The sequence below is a fragment of the Canis lupus genome, chromosome 5 (genome assembly GCF_003254725.2).
Source record: "Canis lupus dingo isolate Sandy chromosome 5, ASM325472v2, whole genome shotgun sequence".
NCBI classification, from domain to species: Eukaryota; Metazoa; Chordata; class Mammalia; order Carnivora; family Canidae; genus Canis; species Canis lupus.
In genome coordinates this window covers 13094076-13113180 of record NC_064247.1, presented here as the reverse complement: position 1 = coordinate 13113180, position 19105 = coordinate 13094076, and the positions used below count along the sequence as shown (strand labels likewise).

General features: G+C 48.1%; 1 protein-coding gene across 5 annotated transcripts in view; it reads left to right on the top strand.

Annotated features, from left to right (window-relative positions):
* GRIK4 (glutamate ionotropic receptor kainate type subunit 4) overlaps positions 1-19105 on the top strand; it is a 425071-nt gene that overhangs the window by 398299 nt on the left and 7667 nt on the right. For all 5 annotated transcript variants that reach the window (XM_035716734.2, XM_025465200.3, XM_025465201.3 and 2 more), the window contains 2 exons: positions 973-1198; positions 5090-5218. In XM_035716734.2, the coding sequence (XP_035572627.1) occupies positions 973-1198; positions 5090-5218 (355 nt within the window). The remainder of the gene's footprint in view (positions 1-972; positions 1199-5089; positions 5219-19105) is intronic.

Sequence of the window (19105 nt, the reverse complement as noted above, 5' to 3'; positions counted from 1 at the left end):
CAAAGGCAGGCGCTAAACCACTGCGCCACCCAGGGATCCCCAAAACTATTTTTTGATGGTCATAGTTTCACATTTGTTCTAAAGGGTATTAGGAAAACATGTATGTAAACGGGGTGAATCTAACCTGCACTTTTATTCATTCCATCAAATAGGATGAGGCTAGTGTGCACATTTAAACTCGGTTATGTGAGTTAAATTTTATAGGTAGCACTTAGACAAAGCAAGATAATAATAATAATAATAATAATAATAATAATAAGTTTCATGATCTCTGAGGAAGCAGATTTACCCTGGAGTTCATAGGTCTCTAACCAACCTACTCCCCAGGACATAAAACAAATTTAAGGTCTGCAATTTTCCATTTTCCATGCAAGTCTCAGTGCCCGTTGACACGCAACCACTGAGGGCATCGTGCAAACACAGGTGTGGATAGACAGCCCCCCAACCCCAGAATTCTCTCGGTTTTGTTTTTATTTGTAAAAATAGAGGCCAGCGCTGGACATGTGATTGATAAGTTGGTTTAGAGTCAACAGTAAATAGCTGGCACTCCTCCTTCAGATGGTGTCTCTTAAGAGTCCGGATGAGCCTGAATTCATTGCTTCCAACTTGAGAGACAGTGAAAGACACAACTGGACTCTCTGTTTTCATTCTGTCAGAACCTGGAGGTTGGTGGTGGAAGACTTCTCTAGGGTGGACGGGGCAAAAGCAATTCTCAAACCAGTAGGCAGAGTTTGCAGTACCCTAGGACCCTGTTCTTTCCTTGCCTTTCTGTGAAAGGCATCAAAGGCACTCCTCCTCCTGCCATGATACAGCAGCTGTTGAAAGATGGAAGGGAAAAGTTTACTGAATATCACAAGGGGATCAAGGAACAAAAGGGCCAGGATTTTTAAGGCCCACTTTGGCTCTTCCCTTTTTAAAACCGCCCTTTCCTTTCTCTTGTTCTAATTCAGCTTCCTCATGTTCTTTTCCCAGAATTCCCGCTATCAGACCTACCAACGCATGTGGAATTACATGTATTCTAAGCAGCCAAGTGTGTTTGTGAAGAGCACAGAGGAGGGAATAGCCAGGGTGTTGAATTCCAACTATGCCTTCCTTCTGGAATCCACCATGAATGAGTACTACCGGCAGCGAAACTGCAACCTCACTCAGATTGGAGGGCTGCTGGACACCAAGGGCTACGGGATCGGCATGCCAGTCGGTATGCAGGAGAGGGACAGCCTCTTTGGGGAGCTCCATCCAGGTGGGGTCAGAGTAGCTGGGACCACTGAATGCAGCACTGAATTTGTCAGATTCTAGAACCAGTTAGCAGTGACTTTAGGTGGGCAGCCGCCAGGTTAAAAAAAAAAAAAAGGCAAACCCACCTACTTTCACTAATCAGTGATTGGTTCTTGATCTTTAATTATTGAAGGGCAATTGATTAGTTTTTAATTGATTACTTACTCAAGAGCACGTTGATCCTCTTGGTAGGTACTTTGGGGCTTTTGTTCTACCCTCTTCTGTTTCCTGCCCCTTGCCCATTTCTCTGCTGATGGACCTCTCCGCTAGCAGTGGGAAGAAGGAGGAAGAGATGGCCAAACTTAGTTCTGCTATCAGTGTTCCTGGTGAAAGGTATAATTATTACAAAAGGTAATTGGCATGATGAGAGGAGGTGGCTTTCAGATCATTTGTGGGTCTCATGGACCCATCTCCTCTAAATCAGCATAAGTCATTGGGAATGAGCAATAGAACTCTCTATTCAGGTGACTGTGTGCCATCCAGGCAGTTATAGTGCAGTAGATGGATGCTTGGCTTCCAGAAGGGTCTCCCAGTTGTGCTTTCCTAAAAGGTAGTCACACTTTGGCCCTCCTCCTGCTAATGGTACCTCCAACCCAAGGTGAGGGGAAGCCCACTGAACTGCTTATTGGATTGGAGCGGGAATCTGTAAATGTTCTCCAGGTGCCTGGGATATGCACTCTTGCCCCCACCCACCGCTGAGAGCCACTCTGTATAGGGCCATCCTCACCCAATGCTGTTTTTCTATGAGGTTGTCCTATACAAGGCACCAGAAGGAGAAGCAGGAATGGAAGCCACCATTGGCCATATGGGGAAATTGATATATAGCATGTACATCTTTGCTGTTATCTTAGGGTCTCCTTCTCTTGATCTTTACCTCATTCAGAGCTCTGTAGGCTTCACAATGCCTGTAGAGTGTGAAAAGTATGGGTTTGGAGTCAGGCAGACCTGGGAATGTGCCTAGTTGTGGGCTGTGGGACCTCAGATCATTTAAGCTCTCTGAATCTCAGTTATCCCATCTGTAAAATTAGGTTTTTAATCCCTACCTCATAGGGTAATTGAGGGGTAAACCTAATAACCAGTCAGGTGCCTTACTACAGTGTCTCACACTTAGGCTGTTTAGAGGGAACATGAGTGACCTCCCCATCTATTCCATACTCCCCTGTGTTATTTGATAAAAGCAAATGACTTCTTATTTTTTCAGGATTTTTATTTATTCATGAGAGACAGAGAGAGAGAGAGAGAGGCAGAGACACAGGCAGAGGGAGAAGCAGGCTCCCCATGGGAACTTGATCCCGGGAGTCTGGGATCATGCCCTGAACCAAAGGCAGATGCTCAATGACTGAGCCGCCCAGGTGTCCCCAGCAGATGACTTCTCAAAGACTGATGGGAAACCGAATCAATGAGCATAGATAATGATACAGTTCATTCTCGAACTCTGAATTCTGACACTAGCAGCTCTGTAAGCCAGAGGTCTCACTTGGGGGACTTGTAAACCCACACAGTCTCTTCTTACGATCATATTTCGTTGCTATTTGTTAATATACAGATTATGGACCTCTTTGAGAAATTTGTTGGCTTACCTTTTATTTCAAGATGGTGGAGTGAGCCACAAGACAAACTCAAGATGCACCTTGATCATGATCCAGCAATTTAAGACATTGACCTGAAATCTCAAATGCTCCAAAAGTTTCCATGGCATGAACCTATAGAGAGTGGAACAAAAGCAGACCAACTCTAGACATTTGTTTTTATCAATAACGAAAGAAAAAGGGAAGGAAATGTATTTCTTCTGTATCAGGCATGGTGCTATTTTCATGTGTCAACCCACCTCAATGTAGATGTGGTCCTTCCCACTCTAGAGGACAGCATTGAGATTTAGAGGTGACAACCTACTTGTTCAGGGTCACACTGAGTCAGTAGAGGAGCCAGGTTTGAGCCTAGACTGCCTGTCTCCAGATTCAATGGTGCACTTACCAGACCATGTTCGCACCGGCTCAGCAAGACAGGATAGGTGGGGAAGTGAGCTGTGTGCCTGCCCGGGTTCTCGGATCAGGCTGGGAAGAGCATTACACAATCCACTGATGAGACAGAATTGACATTGGCTGAGGTTACGTCCATGAAAGATAGCATGTGTGTCCTTTTTAAGTGGCAGTAAGGGCATATCTGGAGAATAAGCCATGTGCTTGGACCCAGGGAAATGAAGAGGAACAGAACGAGGAATGAGATGGAAAATTAGTCAAGTGGTTTAGGAGCAAAGTGGGCAAACATGGCCGCCAACAGAATAATTCTTTCATGGGGCCCCTGGTGTGCTGTTGAGGTTGGGTTGAAATGCCTTGAAAACTGCTTGAAATGCCTGGCTGGGCTTGACAGTTGTCTGTAAACCTGGGCTGTTCATTAGTCTCACCACCTAGCACCATCTGTTCATTCAAGGAGCCATGCACTGCAGATGTGTATTGAGTACCTACTATACATGAGGCACTCTTGATGTTCACTCATGTCGCTTGCATAGACACGTTCTGTGCTGCAGGCTTGCAGGTTTGCATGGCCAGGCGTAGTTAGATTTCAAGTAGGGAAGGTTCCATCTGTGGAGTCATAGGCTGTCAGAGTCCAAAGAGATCTGGGAGCTGCTCTGCTTCCTTGCCTGTCAAAGTCCAGCTTATGGCTGAGAGGCAGGGCATCCCCTTGGAGCTAGTTAGAAATGCACAATCTCAGGCCGTACCCGAGACCCACAGAATCAGAGTCTGCAGGTCAATCAGATCCCCAGGTCATTCCCATACATATTAAAGTCTGAGAGCACAAATCTATTTGTTCCAAGCTTCTGCCTCGGTTCCCTCGCCCTAGCCTTTTCCCCTGAGGCATCTGTCCACATCAGGCCTTCACAGAGCTTGAGCAAGAAAACTGAGCAGCTTAGCTGGTTTCCAGCCTCTTGGCAGCTTTTTCTTTATGATCTCCGGCCTCAGCCCGTGCTGGGGCATTGAGCTTTCCACGGTTTCATTTAAGCCTATTTTTGTGATTAAACCTAAATTCCAGAACCAAAGCTCCTTGACCATATTCCATTAGAAAAATTAAAAAAGAATTGCACTGAACAGAAGCCTTCTGTTTGAGGAGGGGGGAGGAGTGGTGCACACAGGGTGATGGATGGGGACAGGGGGTTGTCGGACACTCGGCAGGCAGGTGGGAAGGTTTGGGTCACTGGTATCTGGATTCTGGGCCCAGATGGAAGAGAGGTGGCTTCCTTCCCACTTTGGGGTGGCTCTTCTCTCACTGGGGGCTGCTCTGGGTTAAGAGCAGTCAGGTCTAATGTAGTAAGAGTTACAAGTGCCTGGGGAGTTAATTTAGATAGAGTAGAAGACAGACAGCTGACTCAGTGAGAGGTTTATGTCACAGATTTCCCACCTTGGCCTCTGGGAGGCAGAGGGGAAGCCTCGCGACCAGCTTCCCGAGTGTCAGTGAGCAGGTCGGTTAACCTCAGTAGGAAGTGGTGGGGAAGTGAGCCTCTACCGGTACCTGAGAAGCTGTCCCTTGACCCACACTGAGTTCTTGGCCCTGGGCTGAACATGCCAGTCATTGTAGAGAGAAGGAAAGTAGAAGGGCTGAGTGCCCTGCATGAAGCCAGAACTCCCTCCTCTCCATGGACGGTCCTCAGAACAAGCCAGGTGGAGAGCCATGCTCCTGCGGGGACCCCGCCACATCTCTCTCTCTCTCCTGATGTCCAGCGGGCATAGTGGCAAGGAGGTGTAGTGGGGAAAGGAGCAGAGTGATGCATACGAGGGCACTCACGCCCTGTGTTCTGGGCTCTCCCGTGACCTCACAGGTTCAGTTTTCCGGGATGAGTTTGACCTGGCCATCCTCCAGCTGCAGGAGAACAACCGCCTAGAAATTCTGAAGCGCAAATGGTGGGAAGGCGGCAAGTGCCCCAAGGAGGAAGATCACAGAGCCAAAGGTAAGGGGGTTCAGGGCTTCCCCCTCCTGCTCTAGAGTACAGCAGCTGGCTCCTGGTGTCGAGTCCCGGTGATGATTGCTCAAACACATGAAGAGCAAGCCTTGGAAGGAACTTAGGGCTGGGTGCGGCTGGGCTGAGAGCTGGTCGTGGCCCAGAGTCTTGGCAGGTTGGAAGCACCCAGTGCCCACCTGCTCACGAGTCCTGGAGATGCCATATTCACCATGGTTCCTGAGTTCAGCAGCCTCTTCCCCGGGCCCATGTCCCCATCACTTCCCAACCACAGACTGCCCCCCCTTCCCATTCTTTCTCCTTGACAGCATCTTCTCCACCAATAGAGTGGTTCTTTTTCTTCTTTCCTTTTCTTTTTTTTTAGAGAACAAGTGAGGATGAGCCTGGGGGGGGGGGGCGGTGGTAGGAGTAGGGCCGAGGGAAAGGGAGAGAGAGAATCCCAAGCAGACTCCATACCCAGTGCAGGGCCTGATGTGGGGCTCGATCCCAGCATGACTGAGCTGCAATCAAGAGTCGGATATTCAACTGACTGAGCAACCAGGGTGCTCCCAGGTTGATTTTTATGATGCAACTAAATCGTAGCATTCCCCTACCTGAACCTTCAAAGCCTTCCCATCTCGTCTTCTGTGGCCTCAAACTCCTACCTAATCTGTTTCTTCCTAAGCCTCTTCCTTTTCTGTTCTGTTCTATTCCCCCAGGCCTCCCAGCCTGCTCCCACCTCGGGGCCTGTACAACTGTTCCCTCCTCCTGGCCTCCCTGAGGAGGCTTCCCCAGAGAAGTCATCCCTCCCCTCACCCATCTCCCCCATCACCTGAGCTCTGCTTTGTTTTCTTGTCAGGCCTCATCACTCCCTGATACTCTGTGTTCTCTTCATTTATTTGTTTACTTTCCATCTCTTCTATCAGAATGTACACTTCATGAGGGCAGAGTTTGTCTTCTTTGCAGGGCTGCCCACAGGACCTGGCACGTGGATATTTTATTGAATGAATGAATGAGTGAATGAATGAAGTTTAAATCACACTGGATAGAAAGTAGTCACTGACGGATATGTGTGGTTGAGGAGTCTTGAGGGTCCCTGAGCACCCAGGATTTTTTTGTAGCAGGTTTGCTCAGGATAGTCCCAGGCTACATCTGTTGTAGATCAGTTTAATGCCTATTAGTTATTTTTAGAACCCCCTTTAAGTCTCATAATGTCCTGGTTTGGACAATAAATCATATGGTCACACTAGTAATCTATTGCAGTCTTGCTAAAATATGTAACAAATTTACCTACACACGCTGTCCCCTAGGAAGGCGGCGGAGGAGAGAAATGAATAATACCATGTACTTCCTTCCCTCTCTGCTCAGCATGAATGATTATCTGTGATGAGACAGTGAATGAGTGACTTTGTGTTTCCAAGTGTCTCTATGTGGATCTCTGTCCTGCAGGGAAAGGTCTCGGGAATATGGACCTATGGGTACTTTAACGGCCCTTTGTAGTTTGGAGGAAGTGCTGCCCCTTCCCTCGCAGGAACCCAGGGGGCCACACAGTCTTGGCTCTCCACTCCCCAAAGATCAAGTGTGGAGGAGACTCACTCTGTTTAGAAAAAAAGAAATGAGGGTATCAGCAACCTTTTGTGCATTTGATAGACTGAAGTAGATGCTGAAGATGTTCAGGACCTGAGCAGGTGGGGAGGGTCAGAGCGGGTATTGCGGGCGATGACACCTTGAGGAAGATGCAGCAGAAATCCGTGCTGGTGGGGGGGGGGGGGGCAGGGACTCTGTGCGGTGTAGGGGGGACGGAGGCTCTGTGCGGTGAAGGGGGGACAGAGGCTCTGTGCGGTGCAGGAGGGACGGAGGCTCTGTGCGGTGTAGGGGGGACGGAGGCTCTGTGTGGTGCAGGGGGCGCGGGGGCTCTCTGCGGTGCAGGGGGGGCGGGGGCTCTGTGTGGTGCAGGGGGGCGGGGGCTCTGTGTCGTGCAGGGAGGACGGGGGCTCTGTGCGGTGCAGGGGGGACGCGGGTTCTGTGCGGTGCAGGGGGTACGGGGACTCTGTGCGGTGCAGGGGGGACGGGGGCTCTCTGTGATGCAGTCGGATGGGGGCTCTGTGCGGTGCAGGGGGGAGGGGGCTCTGTGCGATGCAGTGTGATGGGGGCTCTGTGCGGTGTAGGGGGGTGGGGGCTCTGGTGCTGGGGGGCAGGAGCTCTGTGTGGTGCAGGGGGATGGGGGTTCTGTGCCGTGCAGGGGGAGCAGAGCAAGATTCCCAAGGCAAGAGCTGAGCTGTACAGAGGGTTTGTACTGGGGAAGGTGTCGGTTGCAAAATGCTCCTGCACCACCCCCTCCCCGCAAAAGGACACATGAATTAAAAACAATCTGAATCTGGCCTTGGAATAGTCAAAACAAAATGAGATAATTGATAAGTTAACATCTGCTAATGTTGTTCTGTGATAACAAGGAACTTCAGAGGGATGGGAAAGAAAGCCATCTGACCAAGCAGGTGGAGGGAATGGTAGTGGCTTTTGATCTGGAATAATCTAAAGTAGAAACACAAGTGGATCTGGGCCCCAGAACAGAAGGACCTTGATTCCACCTGACAGATGAGTGAAATGTCCAGGTATCTCTCTTCCTAGAAGCCCTTCATCCCCCTCCACCCCACCCTTCCCCAGTGGGTCGGGTGCCTTCTGTGCCTGTGGACGAGCACCAAACGCACTACCTGGCAGCTCCTGGTCTCCTCTGTTTGGCAGATGGCTCCTCAGCCAGGGACCTCAGCCAGGGGACCAGTCTCATTTGTTTCTAGGTCCCCCGCTTCTCCTACAGAGCCCCGCACATAGCAGAGACCTGGTAAATATCTGTGGGGGGTGTGACTGAAGCTACTGGCTAGTATTTGTCCAAAGCTCCCACTGGCAGTGTTCTCCTGGGTCACATTAGCAAAGTGCCCAGTGAAACTGTGCTTTGGTGACCTGCGTGAGCAACTTCACCCCTGAGCTCTCCACTCCGCCAAGTCATTCCTGCCTCTGAGCAGCTGACCCCACGGAAGTCGATGAGGGTGGCTGGATCACTGCAGAAGGGGCCAGGGGCAAGGGCTCAGATGGTGCAGCCCGCCCCCCCACCCCCACAGACTCCTGCATTGCCCCCCCAGGCCAGTGGCAGGCTGTGTCAGCTATGCCTCTCCCTCCTGTCCTACTTCCCACTAGCTGTGGGCTTCCCCAGCTTTCCCTGGGTTTGTAACTCAGATCCCCGTTTGATCTCCTGGAGCACACTTCCCCTTGAGGCTCACTGCTCAGTTGCTCCTCTGTTTCCAGCTTCCCCTTTCATCCCTGTCCCCTAAACCCAGCCCCAGGGCCTTCCTTTTTTGTGCACGTGTGTCTTTGCTTTGTTTATGTATGCATCCTGCTAATCCTTTAGAGAAACAGTTGGAGGGCAGCAAAATTGGCCAGTGCGAGTGCGGGGATGATACAGGATCTGAGTGCCTTACTGTTGCCTTCTGCGGTCCCTGGTCTAGATCATCTCTCTCCCACTCTAGGTGTCACCTGAAGTCCAGTGGACTTTGTCTCGCCCTTCCCCCCTCTCCCCCCCACCCCCGACCCCAAGAAGGGAGCTCATCAGACTTTTATTCTTCTGCCTGCCTCTTTGTTCTACCATCAGCCACTAGACTGGTTCTCCTACCTCAGGAAGTTTCTATAGGGTTCAGGATCATGGGCATTGGTTTGAATGGACACCACCCCATAAATGACCTTGTTACACACACTAGGAAATGTCTCTGAGCCTCAGTTTCCTTCTCTGGGAAATAGAGATGATAATAATCATGTCACCTCCCAGGGCTATCGTGAAGATCGAAAATCATGTTAAATAAACCCTCTGCAAAAGTGACTAGCACAAAGGAAATGAGAACTAATTTTATCCCCAAACGTAGGCCTAAAGGGACAATCAAGGCACAACGAGAGGTCTGAACAGTGTCCACAGCCGCAGGTATGCCCACTCATCACATGCTCCCCAAGTCTAGATGGCTCTTGTAAAATCAACACTTATGATGTCTGTTTTGCATCTGTTGACATCTGTCCCCCATGGTCTATAAAAAACTCAAACACAGAGACTGTCTTATCTATTTTTATATTTCAGTAACCAGCATTATCATCTGACATCTGTGTTTGTTGAAAGAATGAACAAATGAACAAATGAATGAATGAATGAGTGGAGTAGGCAGTCATCTCAAGGACCTGCAGACTGGTATCGCTTCCTGTCTGCTGTCTCCCAAGCAGGAACCCTGACACCCCGGCTGGTGGCATAGAAAGTGTTCCCGTAGCTCCATTGCATCCAACATACGTTGTAACCCACCTCAGATCAGGCACTGTGCTGGGGGCTCTGAGGGTATGAAAAGGACTAAGACATGGCCCGTCCTCAAGAGGTTTAGAACCTCGAGAGAGGCACAAATCATCACTACAATGGTTGCACTGTAGGAACACTTTACACGAACATAAAGGAAGTGTTTATGAAGCCCAGGGGAGGAAGTGATTAATTCTGAGCAACAGTCAAAGAAGACTTTAGGGACATTTGGCCTGAACCTTGAAGCATCTATCAGGACTCACTGCTTTGGGAATGGTGTAGAGCATAACTGCTCCATTCAGAAATCGGTTTGAATAAGTAGGATGAGGTTGGAGTTCAGAGAACATTGAAAAGTAGGTGGAGGCATTTGGACTGCAAACAACCATGTCCCAAGCTTTTCCATGGAAGGAATTAATAGCAGCAGAGACCAAGCCTACACTCTTGGGGGTCTTGGGGCATAGTCTAAAACAGCCCACCATCCTTGGAATGTCCTTGGTCTTCTGTTTTATCCTAAAAACACATATGAATTTTGCAACTTAACGACATAACATAGGCACGTTCATTTACTGTAAGAATGCTTTCTCCACCTCAACTCTAAGTAAAATTGGTGTCCCAGGAAGATGCTCCATAAACATCCCAGAGCATTGCCTATGCCTTGGCACACCAATAGCACCCTGAACTAGGTTCAAGAGTGTTGGCTACAGACTTCAGAGGTGCTGGGCTAAGATGTGGCATGATGAAAGCAGGTGCTGGCGATGGAATTCTGAACTGTCACTGGCATGCGTGGTCTCCAGGGACAGTCCTTGCCCTTGAAGGAACAAAGAATCAAATTACTGACTTTAAGTTCCAACAGTTCTTACAACTCAGCAGAGACAGTATTCTTAGAAGTCAAGGTTTTTGATTTGCCAGAAGAGTATTTTGCAATACAGAAGGCTAATACCTAAAGGAAACTTGGCATGAAGCTGGCACTAGAAGTTAGAGAGTAGAGAAATAACAGAAGACCCAGGCCACCTGGTCTGCAAACTAGATTAAAAAAAAAAAAAGATATATTTGAATGTGGAGGGTCCCTGAGAAGGAGCTTTGTGCCCTGCTGGGACACAAGACAGTAGCAGATAGAACTCCTACATTAGTCGGGGATTCTAAGAGGTGAAGAGATTTTTGCTTGCTTCTGGAGTTTGGAAAGCCCCAGAAATAGGTGTCATGTGAAGGTGAAGAGGGGGCATGAGATATGGGACTTGGTGACCCAGGGCAGGGAGGGTCCAGAGACAGGCCTACGTGTCCCTAAATCCTACAAGCATTGGAAATCTTAAGTGGAATCCAGCAATGAAGACCTGACACCTAACCCACTTCCATGACACATAATCTCCCTCCTCTCCCCAGACCCAAAATATATCCAGGGGTAAAGCAAGAACAGAGGAAACACTGCATTTAGCTGGATTTAAACCTGGAATGACTGAGAAGTCTCTATATTTTTGGCAATCAGGTGGAAACGGGAGCTTGAGGTAGACATTGGGTAGTTTGTAGAAAAGTTAGAATTTTTGCTGAGTGATTGGCTTCAAAAACCCTGCCCAAGTCTGCAGAGGCTGAGGAGGACTGATCTGACCCCAGAGCTCAGGAGGGATGGAGAGGGGAGGCAGACGGGGAGTTCAGGCTCCCAGGGAAGATGTGAGGTAATAACAGGAGGCTCTACTCTGCACTTGGGGACCAAATGTTCCCTGGCACAGAAAAGAGAATGGAGCAGATGAAAGGGAAAAATAAATAGCGAAGTCATCCTGCCCAGGTCCCAAATGCTTCAGAAGGTGCTAGGGTTCTATCAACTAGCCTGAGTCAACCTGCCTCAGTGCAGCTGTCCCTTGGAAGAGAAGGATGAGCTGTATTAATACGCAGGCACGTCCAAAGGGCCCTCCGTGTTTGGGACTATGCAAATCACCATAAGAGCCAGGGCTTCGGCTCCCATCCCAGCCACAGCAGCTCGTGCCAGTTTAATGCAGTGGCCCCATTGCTGCCATGGCCAAAGCCCAAGCAAACATTACTCAGAGAGGCGAGAAGGCGTCCCAGCCAAGCGAAAGTCCGTGTCACCTCCTCCAAGCCAAGCAAGAAGCACTAGCTTGGAACGAGAGGCACCATTGTTTGGCCTTTCTCTGGCAAATTAGCCATCAGACTTCACGGAATGTGACTTACTGCTCAAGGGAGCCCCTCCTGTGGCAGAAGGACGGGACCTGCGTGACCTGAAAGATCTCTTCCTTTAAGTCTTTAAATGGTTGCCAGGAAGGGAACCACAAGAACCTTTTTTGTGTGTGTGCCTCAAACCGAACAAAGGGCAGTCGTATTAATTTGCTTTCCAAAGCAGCTCCTAGGTGATCTTTCTTTTCGTGGTGTGAGTCCGTGGCTTTCACAGGCACCCAAAGGAAGGAGGAGAATGTGGAACAGGCAGAGAGGGATGGAGGTGAAGGGAACTGTGAGGCAGATCCTTTGGTCGGAGACTTTCTGAAACCGACAGTGGCTGTAGGCACTTTGCTTTCAAGTACAGCTGGTCCCTGACAAAATTCTTCGATTTTGTGATGGTGCGCAAGCAATAAGCGTTGAGTATACAGTGTACTTGGAATTTGGGATTTGGATCTTTTCCCATGCTGGCCATGTGCAGGATGATCCCCTCCTGTGATGCTGGGCAGCCACAGAGCTCCCGGTCACCCCAAGATGACCAGCGTCAACAACCGATAACGCTGACAGCCCTTCTGTACCCATATAGCCATACAGCTGTTCCGGCGTTCACTTGCAACACAGTGTTCGACCAATGACACGACGGTCAGCACTTTGTTACAAACTAGGCTTAGTGTGACACGATTTTCCCCAACCATAGGCTAGTGTCTGTGTCCCGAGCCCGTGTTGGGTGGGCTAGGCTAAGCCATCATGTTCAGTAGTTTAAGTGTATTAAGTGCATTTTCCACTTAGGGTATTTTCCACTGTCAATGAGTTTACTGGGACATAACCCCATCGTAAGTCGAGGAAGATCTGCAGCGTGTACAAGCCAGTGTGCAGTAGCTAACATAACCTTCTCCACTTCGTTATCCTATTAAAATGCGAGAAATTTCAAAGAAAGGGATCCGGTGCTACCCCTACTTCTAATCCAGTATTACGGCTCAGACATCACTGCCAAGTTCCAGAGAAGAACTCTTAACATTGGATGGTGCCACCAATCCTGAGTCATTTTGCTAGGCCTCCCTTGGCTCTAGTAAGAACCACAACATTACCCCTTTGCTCTACCTCCCTGGTTTCTTTCCCTGTGTAGCTTGGTGACCATCTACCTTCATCCATAGCTAAAAGGTGAAATGGTAGAGTGTGTGGAAGGCTTGACTCCAAGCTCTTTCATTTCCTCCTGCCCTTTCTTTTCAGTAACACTTATTTTATTTATTCTCTCACTCAGCCCCTATAAAAAGAAATCTCGTTAGCCTCTCACAAATGCCAGCACCCCAATTCAAGGGGATTGGGTTACTGAAGGCTTTGCAGAACAATTGTCGGACAAAAAGGTAGTCGGTAAATTCCAAGGAAATTAAATACCTTTATCTTGAAGAACACAAGCTCAGGATCGGGCTTCAAAGGAACATAAATACACCACCAGGCTGTGAAAATCAGGGTCCCCTTTCAAGGATGGAAAAGAGGCCAGTGGTATTGACTCACCAAATCCTTAGAGAACAGGAAGTTTGCTGTCTGGCACGGTGGGAATGAAAGTGTGAGACATCTTAGAGAGAGTCGGGGGTGAGCGATGGGTTGGGGGGTGGAATCTGGGGCTGTTTTCTTCTCTCTCTCTCTCTTCTCAGGGGGCCCAGCCTGATTATCCCGGTTCTCTGGTTTCTCTGGAGAGAGCCAAGACTGGAAACCTGAATATGGGACTTTAGATAGTGTCTCAGAGGGATGCTTGCAGAGGAAGCCTCTCCCTAATCAAATCAGATTGATTGCTGAGAGTCGGAGAAACTCCCAGGGGAGGCCAGAAAGCATGATCAGGAACAGAGGCAAATGGTGGCCCAGTGTGTCTTCATCAAAGGAGGTCAGCAATTAGAAAGTCTGCAGCCCAACTTTGTATGGATACTGAGCCACGGTTACGTCAATAACGCATTGATTCAAACATTTGATGCAATATTGTTAAGGAGAGAGGGGAATTTTGTAAGTGGACTCATTGCCCGTACATGGGACCCTTTTTCCCGGTCCCTCTGGGTGGGAGGAGGGGCCCCAGAATCCAGTCCTCAGAGTGCTGGTTTGAGTTCTGTAATCCCATCCCTGTAGCATGAGGAAGCCTTGCTCCAGGGAGGGGCAGTGTGCGATAGGGGTAGGGACGCAGGCTCTGGCTCAGTTCGGATCTGGCACTTCCTGCTGGCTAGGGGGGGACCACGGGCAAGTCACCCAACTCCAGTACCTTGGTTTCCTTGTCGGAGAAATGGAGGTAAACATGGTGCTGATTTCACAGGGATTAAATTAAAATGTTTAGCCTGGTAATCTTGCTCATAGGAAGCAGTCATAAAGGTCAGCTTTATTTTTATAAAGAACATGAGCTGGGCAGTGAGATTTATCTAGATTTCACATCTCAGCTGTGAAAATTTGGGCAACTTCACTTTCCTGAATTCCTGTTTTTTCCACTGTAAAATGCCGACAGTGGGCCTTCTTTACAGTGTTTTTAATGATAATTGAATGAGATAGCAAATGTTTTTAAAAATGAGGCGCTCGAGCTCGTATTTTGATAAATTGCAAAGTGCCTCTCCCGAGCTTGTGTTTTGATAAATTGCAAAATTTATCAGATGCCTCTTCCATCCCTCTTCTATGTCGTGTCTGTTTGCCCGCTCTGCTTTCATCACTGTCTCCAGACTCTGCTAGGTCTAGTCAATGAATGTCACAGGAAGAGTAAATGGCACGCTTACTGTTCCAGGCCTCGGCCGTGCAAACCTGATGAGTCACTTCGTATTTTCTGGGAAGGGCATACAGGTCAGCTCGCACATGGTCTCGTGAAGTTGCTATTTACAATAAATAAGTCTGTGGAGATGCTTTAATGTATTTGCATGAATGTAGGTGAATGTGCCTCTGAAATAGAAAGTGCTCGAACATCATTTTGGTCAAAGACTTCATGTGCTAGGCACGTATGTTCAGTGTGCAACACTGCATAGCTTCAGCACATAGCATAGTGCTCAGCTTAGGGAAGCTTCTCAAGAAAGATGAGTTGACCATCGTCTGAGAATAAATACACTCCCCCTTGATGGGATCGTGATGCCAGTCTCTTTTCTTTCTGTACCTACGTCCATGGCACTCATGACCTCTGCCTCTTTGCCTCCCAGGCTAGACCTACCCACCCTTTCCTTGTTCAAAAGGAGTTGCCCTGCATCTCACTGTGCCATCAGGAGATATGCAAGGGTAGCCATGCCCCCGAATCCAAAAAATGATTACTTTCAGGTCAGAATCGAAAGGCAGAGCAGTTGGGTCAAAATTTACATGTCTTCAGAGGTGCTCCCTTCCAGCTTACCAGTCCCCTCTCTAGGTCTAGAGCCAGGAAAAGTTGTTCGTTTGCATTTATCAACTGTAATTTATCAATTCGTGGATAAGCTATGAGTGACACCAGAATTAGTGTTTCATCAACCCAGAGTTTGCAGGGGGAGTTCGATTGGGTCTCACTGGATTCGGTCTTATTGCTAGGACCCAGCTGAGGCTCAGAGACTCAAGTGTCAAGAGACTCTCGGTACAAAAGCCATCTGTCTCGGTGGCTCCTGTGTGGTCCGGCTGAAGAGAAGGGGACAGTGATTAGCTGGCTCCCCCTTGCAGGGGCCGAGGGGGTCCATGCCCCAGGAGAGGCTGTGTGCCTTGGAAGGCTTTTGACTTTAGGAGCGTGATGACAGTGTTAAGTAGAACCGCTGAGCTCTCCTAGCACTCGCTGCCTTCTCCCACTCCATCTGTTTCTCAACTCTGACTCTGCCAGCAATCTATTCTTGCTTCCACTTTCCAGTAAGTTCCTAAAGGCACCGGTGGTATATACAAACCTCGCTCCTGGGCGGGGAGGCCGCCCAGCCAGGAATCAGCACACTGGAGCCAACAGCCATGATTAACATGCTGGCCCTGAAACACTAGACGCTGGGAAAGCAAGACTGGGGGGTGTTTCAGTGACTCATGCTTTCTCCACGCATCCTGTTAAAACCTCAGCTCCTCTGAGAAGCTTTCCCTGCTCTGATCAGACTTATCCCAGCACCTATCCCCTGTCTGTTTATAACCCTCCCCCATGCCCTTGCACCTGCCGGGGACCTGGGACGGTTGGTCCACACTGTGGATTAGTCATTGTTTGGTTCCACTTTGGCCAAGCACTCCTGTGCAGTCTGGGCCATCTGCCTCTGTGACCAGGCCGCGAGCACCCGACAGAGGCTGTCACGCTTTACTGTTATTTCAAGCAAAATTTAATTACGAACGAATACATTTCACAGTATGGATCCAAAGCTTCTGATAATGTGGGCTTCTACATCTGAGAGGTCTTTATCCTCTTACTTTCTGTTCATTCTTTCCACAAACATTTATTGGGCTCATATTATGGGCCAGACACCATGATTGTGGGGTTAGAGAGTTGAACAAGACCTGGATCATCTGCCTCAAGGAATTCCTGGTCTGGTGGGAAATCCAGATATAGCACATTAAACTAGGGTATTATTTCATGCAATGTTAGAATGATTCCCAGTGTATTATCAGTGAAACACCAAAGCAGGATAGCTAACAGAGCCAGTAAGATCACAGAAGGCAGCCTGGAGGAAGTGATCACTCAGCTAAGTCTTACAGGAAAGGTTCAGGTTAACCCAGTGTGTGTCTGGGGAGTGAGGGTGGGCTCCGGGCAGAGGTGCTAACAGGAGTAAAGGTACAGACGGTAGGAACAACAATGCTGTGTGCTGGGAACTGTGAACAGTTACTAGAGATGTGTTGCAGTTAGATTTTGCTTTTTGGAAAGATCACTCAGGCCAACCCAGTGGAGGGTAGAGTTGAGTTATACAGCTACGAGCAGGGCATCATTTCCAGGGTTACTGAAATAGTCCAAGCAAGAGACGGTGGGAGCCGGAACTTGAACCAGGGAAGAGGTCATAGGGATAGAGAGAGAAAGGTCAAAAATTGAAAAGTATGTAGGAGGTAAAACTGGCAGGACTTGGTACCAGCCAGTGCAGGAAGGAGAGGCAGGAGACCAAATTCAGGGAAATGAGGAGAAAATGTGCCTTAGAGCAAGCAAAGACATTGAGGAGGTTGCAAGAGAGCAATGTCTTTATAAAAAGCCAAGTAGGGAGTATGGTTGGCAATGCCAAGTGCTACAAGAGGTCACTTAAGATGAGGACTGGAAATTTTCCAATAGGTTAGAAACGTAATGTTTGTTGGTGACCTCAGTGTGGGTGGTTTTAACGGCACAAGACAAAATTACACGGAGTGATGAGTGAATAGGAAAAATAAAAGTGAATTCAGATAGAACCATTTTCTTCTTCAGATACCTTGGGCCTAAAAGCTTTTCAAGCATCCAAAATTATGTCTGAGGTCTGAAAAAATGTATTAGCTTCAAAATGCAAAAAAAGAAACTGCAAAATTAAATTAAGACATGTTTAATTAAATATCTCCAAAATGTAACATTGTTTCGACTTCATTAATTTTTAAATTTAATATTCATAAAAACTTCATTACATTTAGAAACAATTTTTTGGTTAGGTTTTTCTCCTTTTGCAAACATTCCCTTGTATGCACAACGATTGCTGAGAAATCACAGCCAATTATAAATTAACTGTTGCTTGCTACTCAGTCACATCACAAGCAAAATTTTAAAAATGCACTTAACATAAGATGTGGGTGCATTTTCTTGTACTTGCTTTTATGTGAGCTGGGGCCTCCAAATGTATGCGTTTTAAGGGCTTTAAAGTGTCTTAAAATAGTTCTGATATAGACAACTGTTTCAAAAAGCTTGGCCAGGGAAGGAAGGAAAGAGAAAGGGAGTTCACTAGACAGAATGGAGAGGGAAGGAGGGCTTCTTATTTTTCTTTAAGAAAGGGAAGCATGTGAGTACGTGTCAGGAGGGTCAGGGTCATGCTGAGAGAGGCAGGAGAAGCCGCTAGAGTCCAGATGCCGGAACTGGCCCCGCAGAGAGGACAAAACAACCCCTCTGCAGAAATAAGAGGGGGAGGTTGAGGCCTTTCAGGGGAATCCTGGTCTTTTTTCCCTGTATCAGGCAGAAATGTCCCAGAGAGATCAGAGAGTCTTATAGTACCTTAGCAGTCACTTGGGGACTCCATTTACCAGGACAGGTGGGCATCCTTGGTCACTTCCCCTTCACCGAGGCCCTCCAGCCAGCCTTCTCTGCAGGGGCCAGCTGGAGAACCTAGTTCATCCATGATGTTCAGATGCACATCCCGATACCCATAAACCTGCTGCTGGAGCAGGCTCCAGAACACCTCAGCCAGGTCCTCTGTGCTGCCCCTTTCTCAAGTGTCCTTTGTGTCTGCCCCATTCACATGGTTCATGATGTTCCCATGGTCAAAAACTTTCTGCCCCAATGATTGCAGGTTAGAGGGGCAGGTGTTCTCATGAAGCCCAAGCACCTCCCTCCTGGAAAGCAGAAATTTTCTCCAAACCATGTATGCCTTCCCTTAGGATTGAGTTTTTAAATATTCTCCTATTTTTGGTTATTTAAAATAGAGGATCCGTATTTGCACAAAAGTCAACCATGTAGACCTGCTGACCAAAGTACAGAGCTCTTTTGATGCATTTGTGATGTGAGCCATGGTAGCAGATGATCAGCATAGGCCAGCACTGCACTGGGCTTGGCTGTTGTAAAAGCAAATCAAAAAAGCAATGGACATCCACTTGAGGCTTTGTGCAAGGGGACCCAAGGCATCCTGAAATGGCTAAGCAGGGCTATTTGTCCAGCTTTCCAAGGCGCAGAAAATAGTGTCCGATTTCTGCTCCTGAACTAAGCTCGTCTCGCAGTGGTGTGTGAGGCTGGCTTTCCCTGACACTGATATAGCCCCATGTCCCCCTATTGATTAAAAAGACACTCAAACGTGCAAGGGTTCTGGAATAGCATAGGGTGTAAGCTATCCTCTTGGCATTTTCCTGGATAAAAGATGTTTTTTTATTTGATTGTGGCCCCTGTTGAATGAGGGTCTCATGGGCTTATGACACTGCCCAAAAGTTTGGGTCTCTCAGATCCCAAATAAAGCATCTAGTTATTTAGCCAAACTCAATGTTTGACACTGTAGAAATGAACAACCATAACACCCGACAAATATTTACCAAGTATATAAGATACGCCAGGTATCATGCTAGGCAGTGACGATACAGTTGGAAACTATGCCTGACTTCAAGGAACACAGTCCTGTATATTGCTTCAAAAAATACTAATCTGCAAACTAATTTTAGGACTGGCTGGAAAAGAATCACCTGTGAAATGTATTTTAAAATGCAGATTCCTGGGCCTCATCTCCAGAGATATGGATTCAAGAGGTCTGGTGTGAGGACCAGGAATCTGTATTTTGAATAAGCCTCCCAGGTGGTTCTGATGGCAACCACTGGTCTGGAGGGATGAAAAAAAA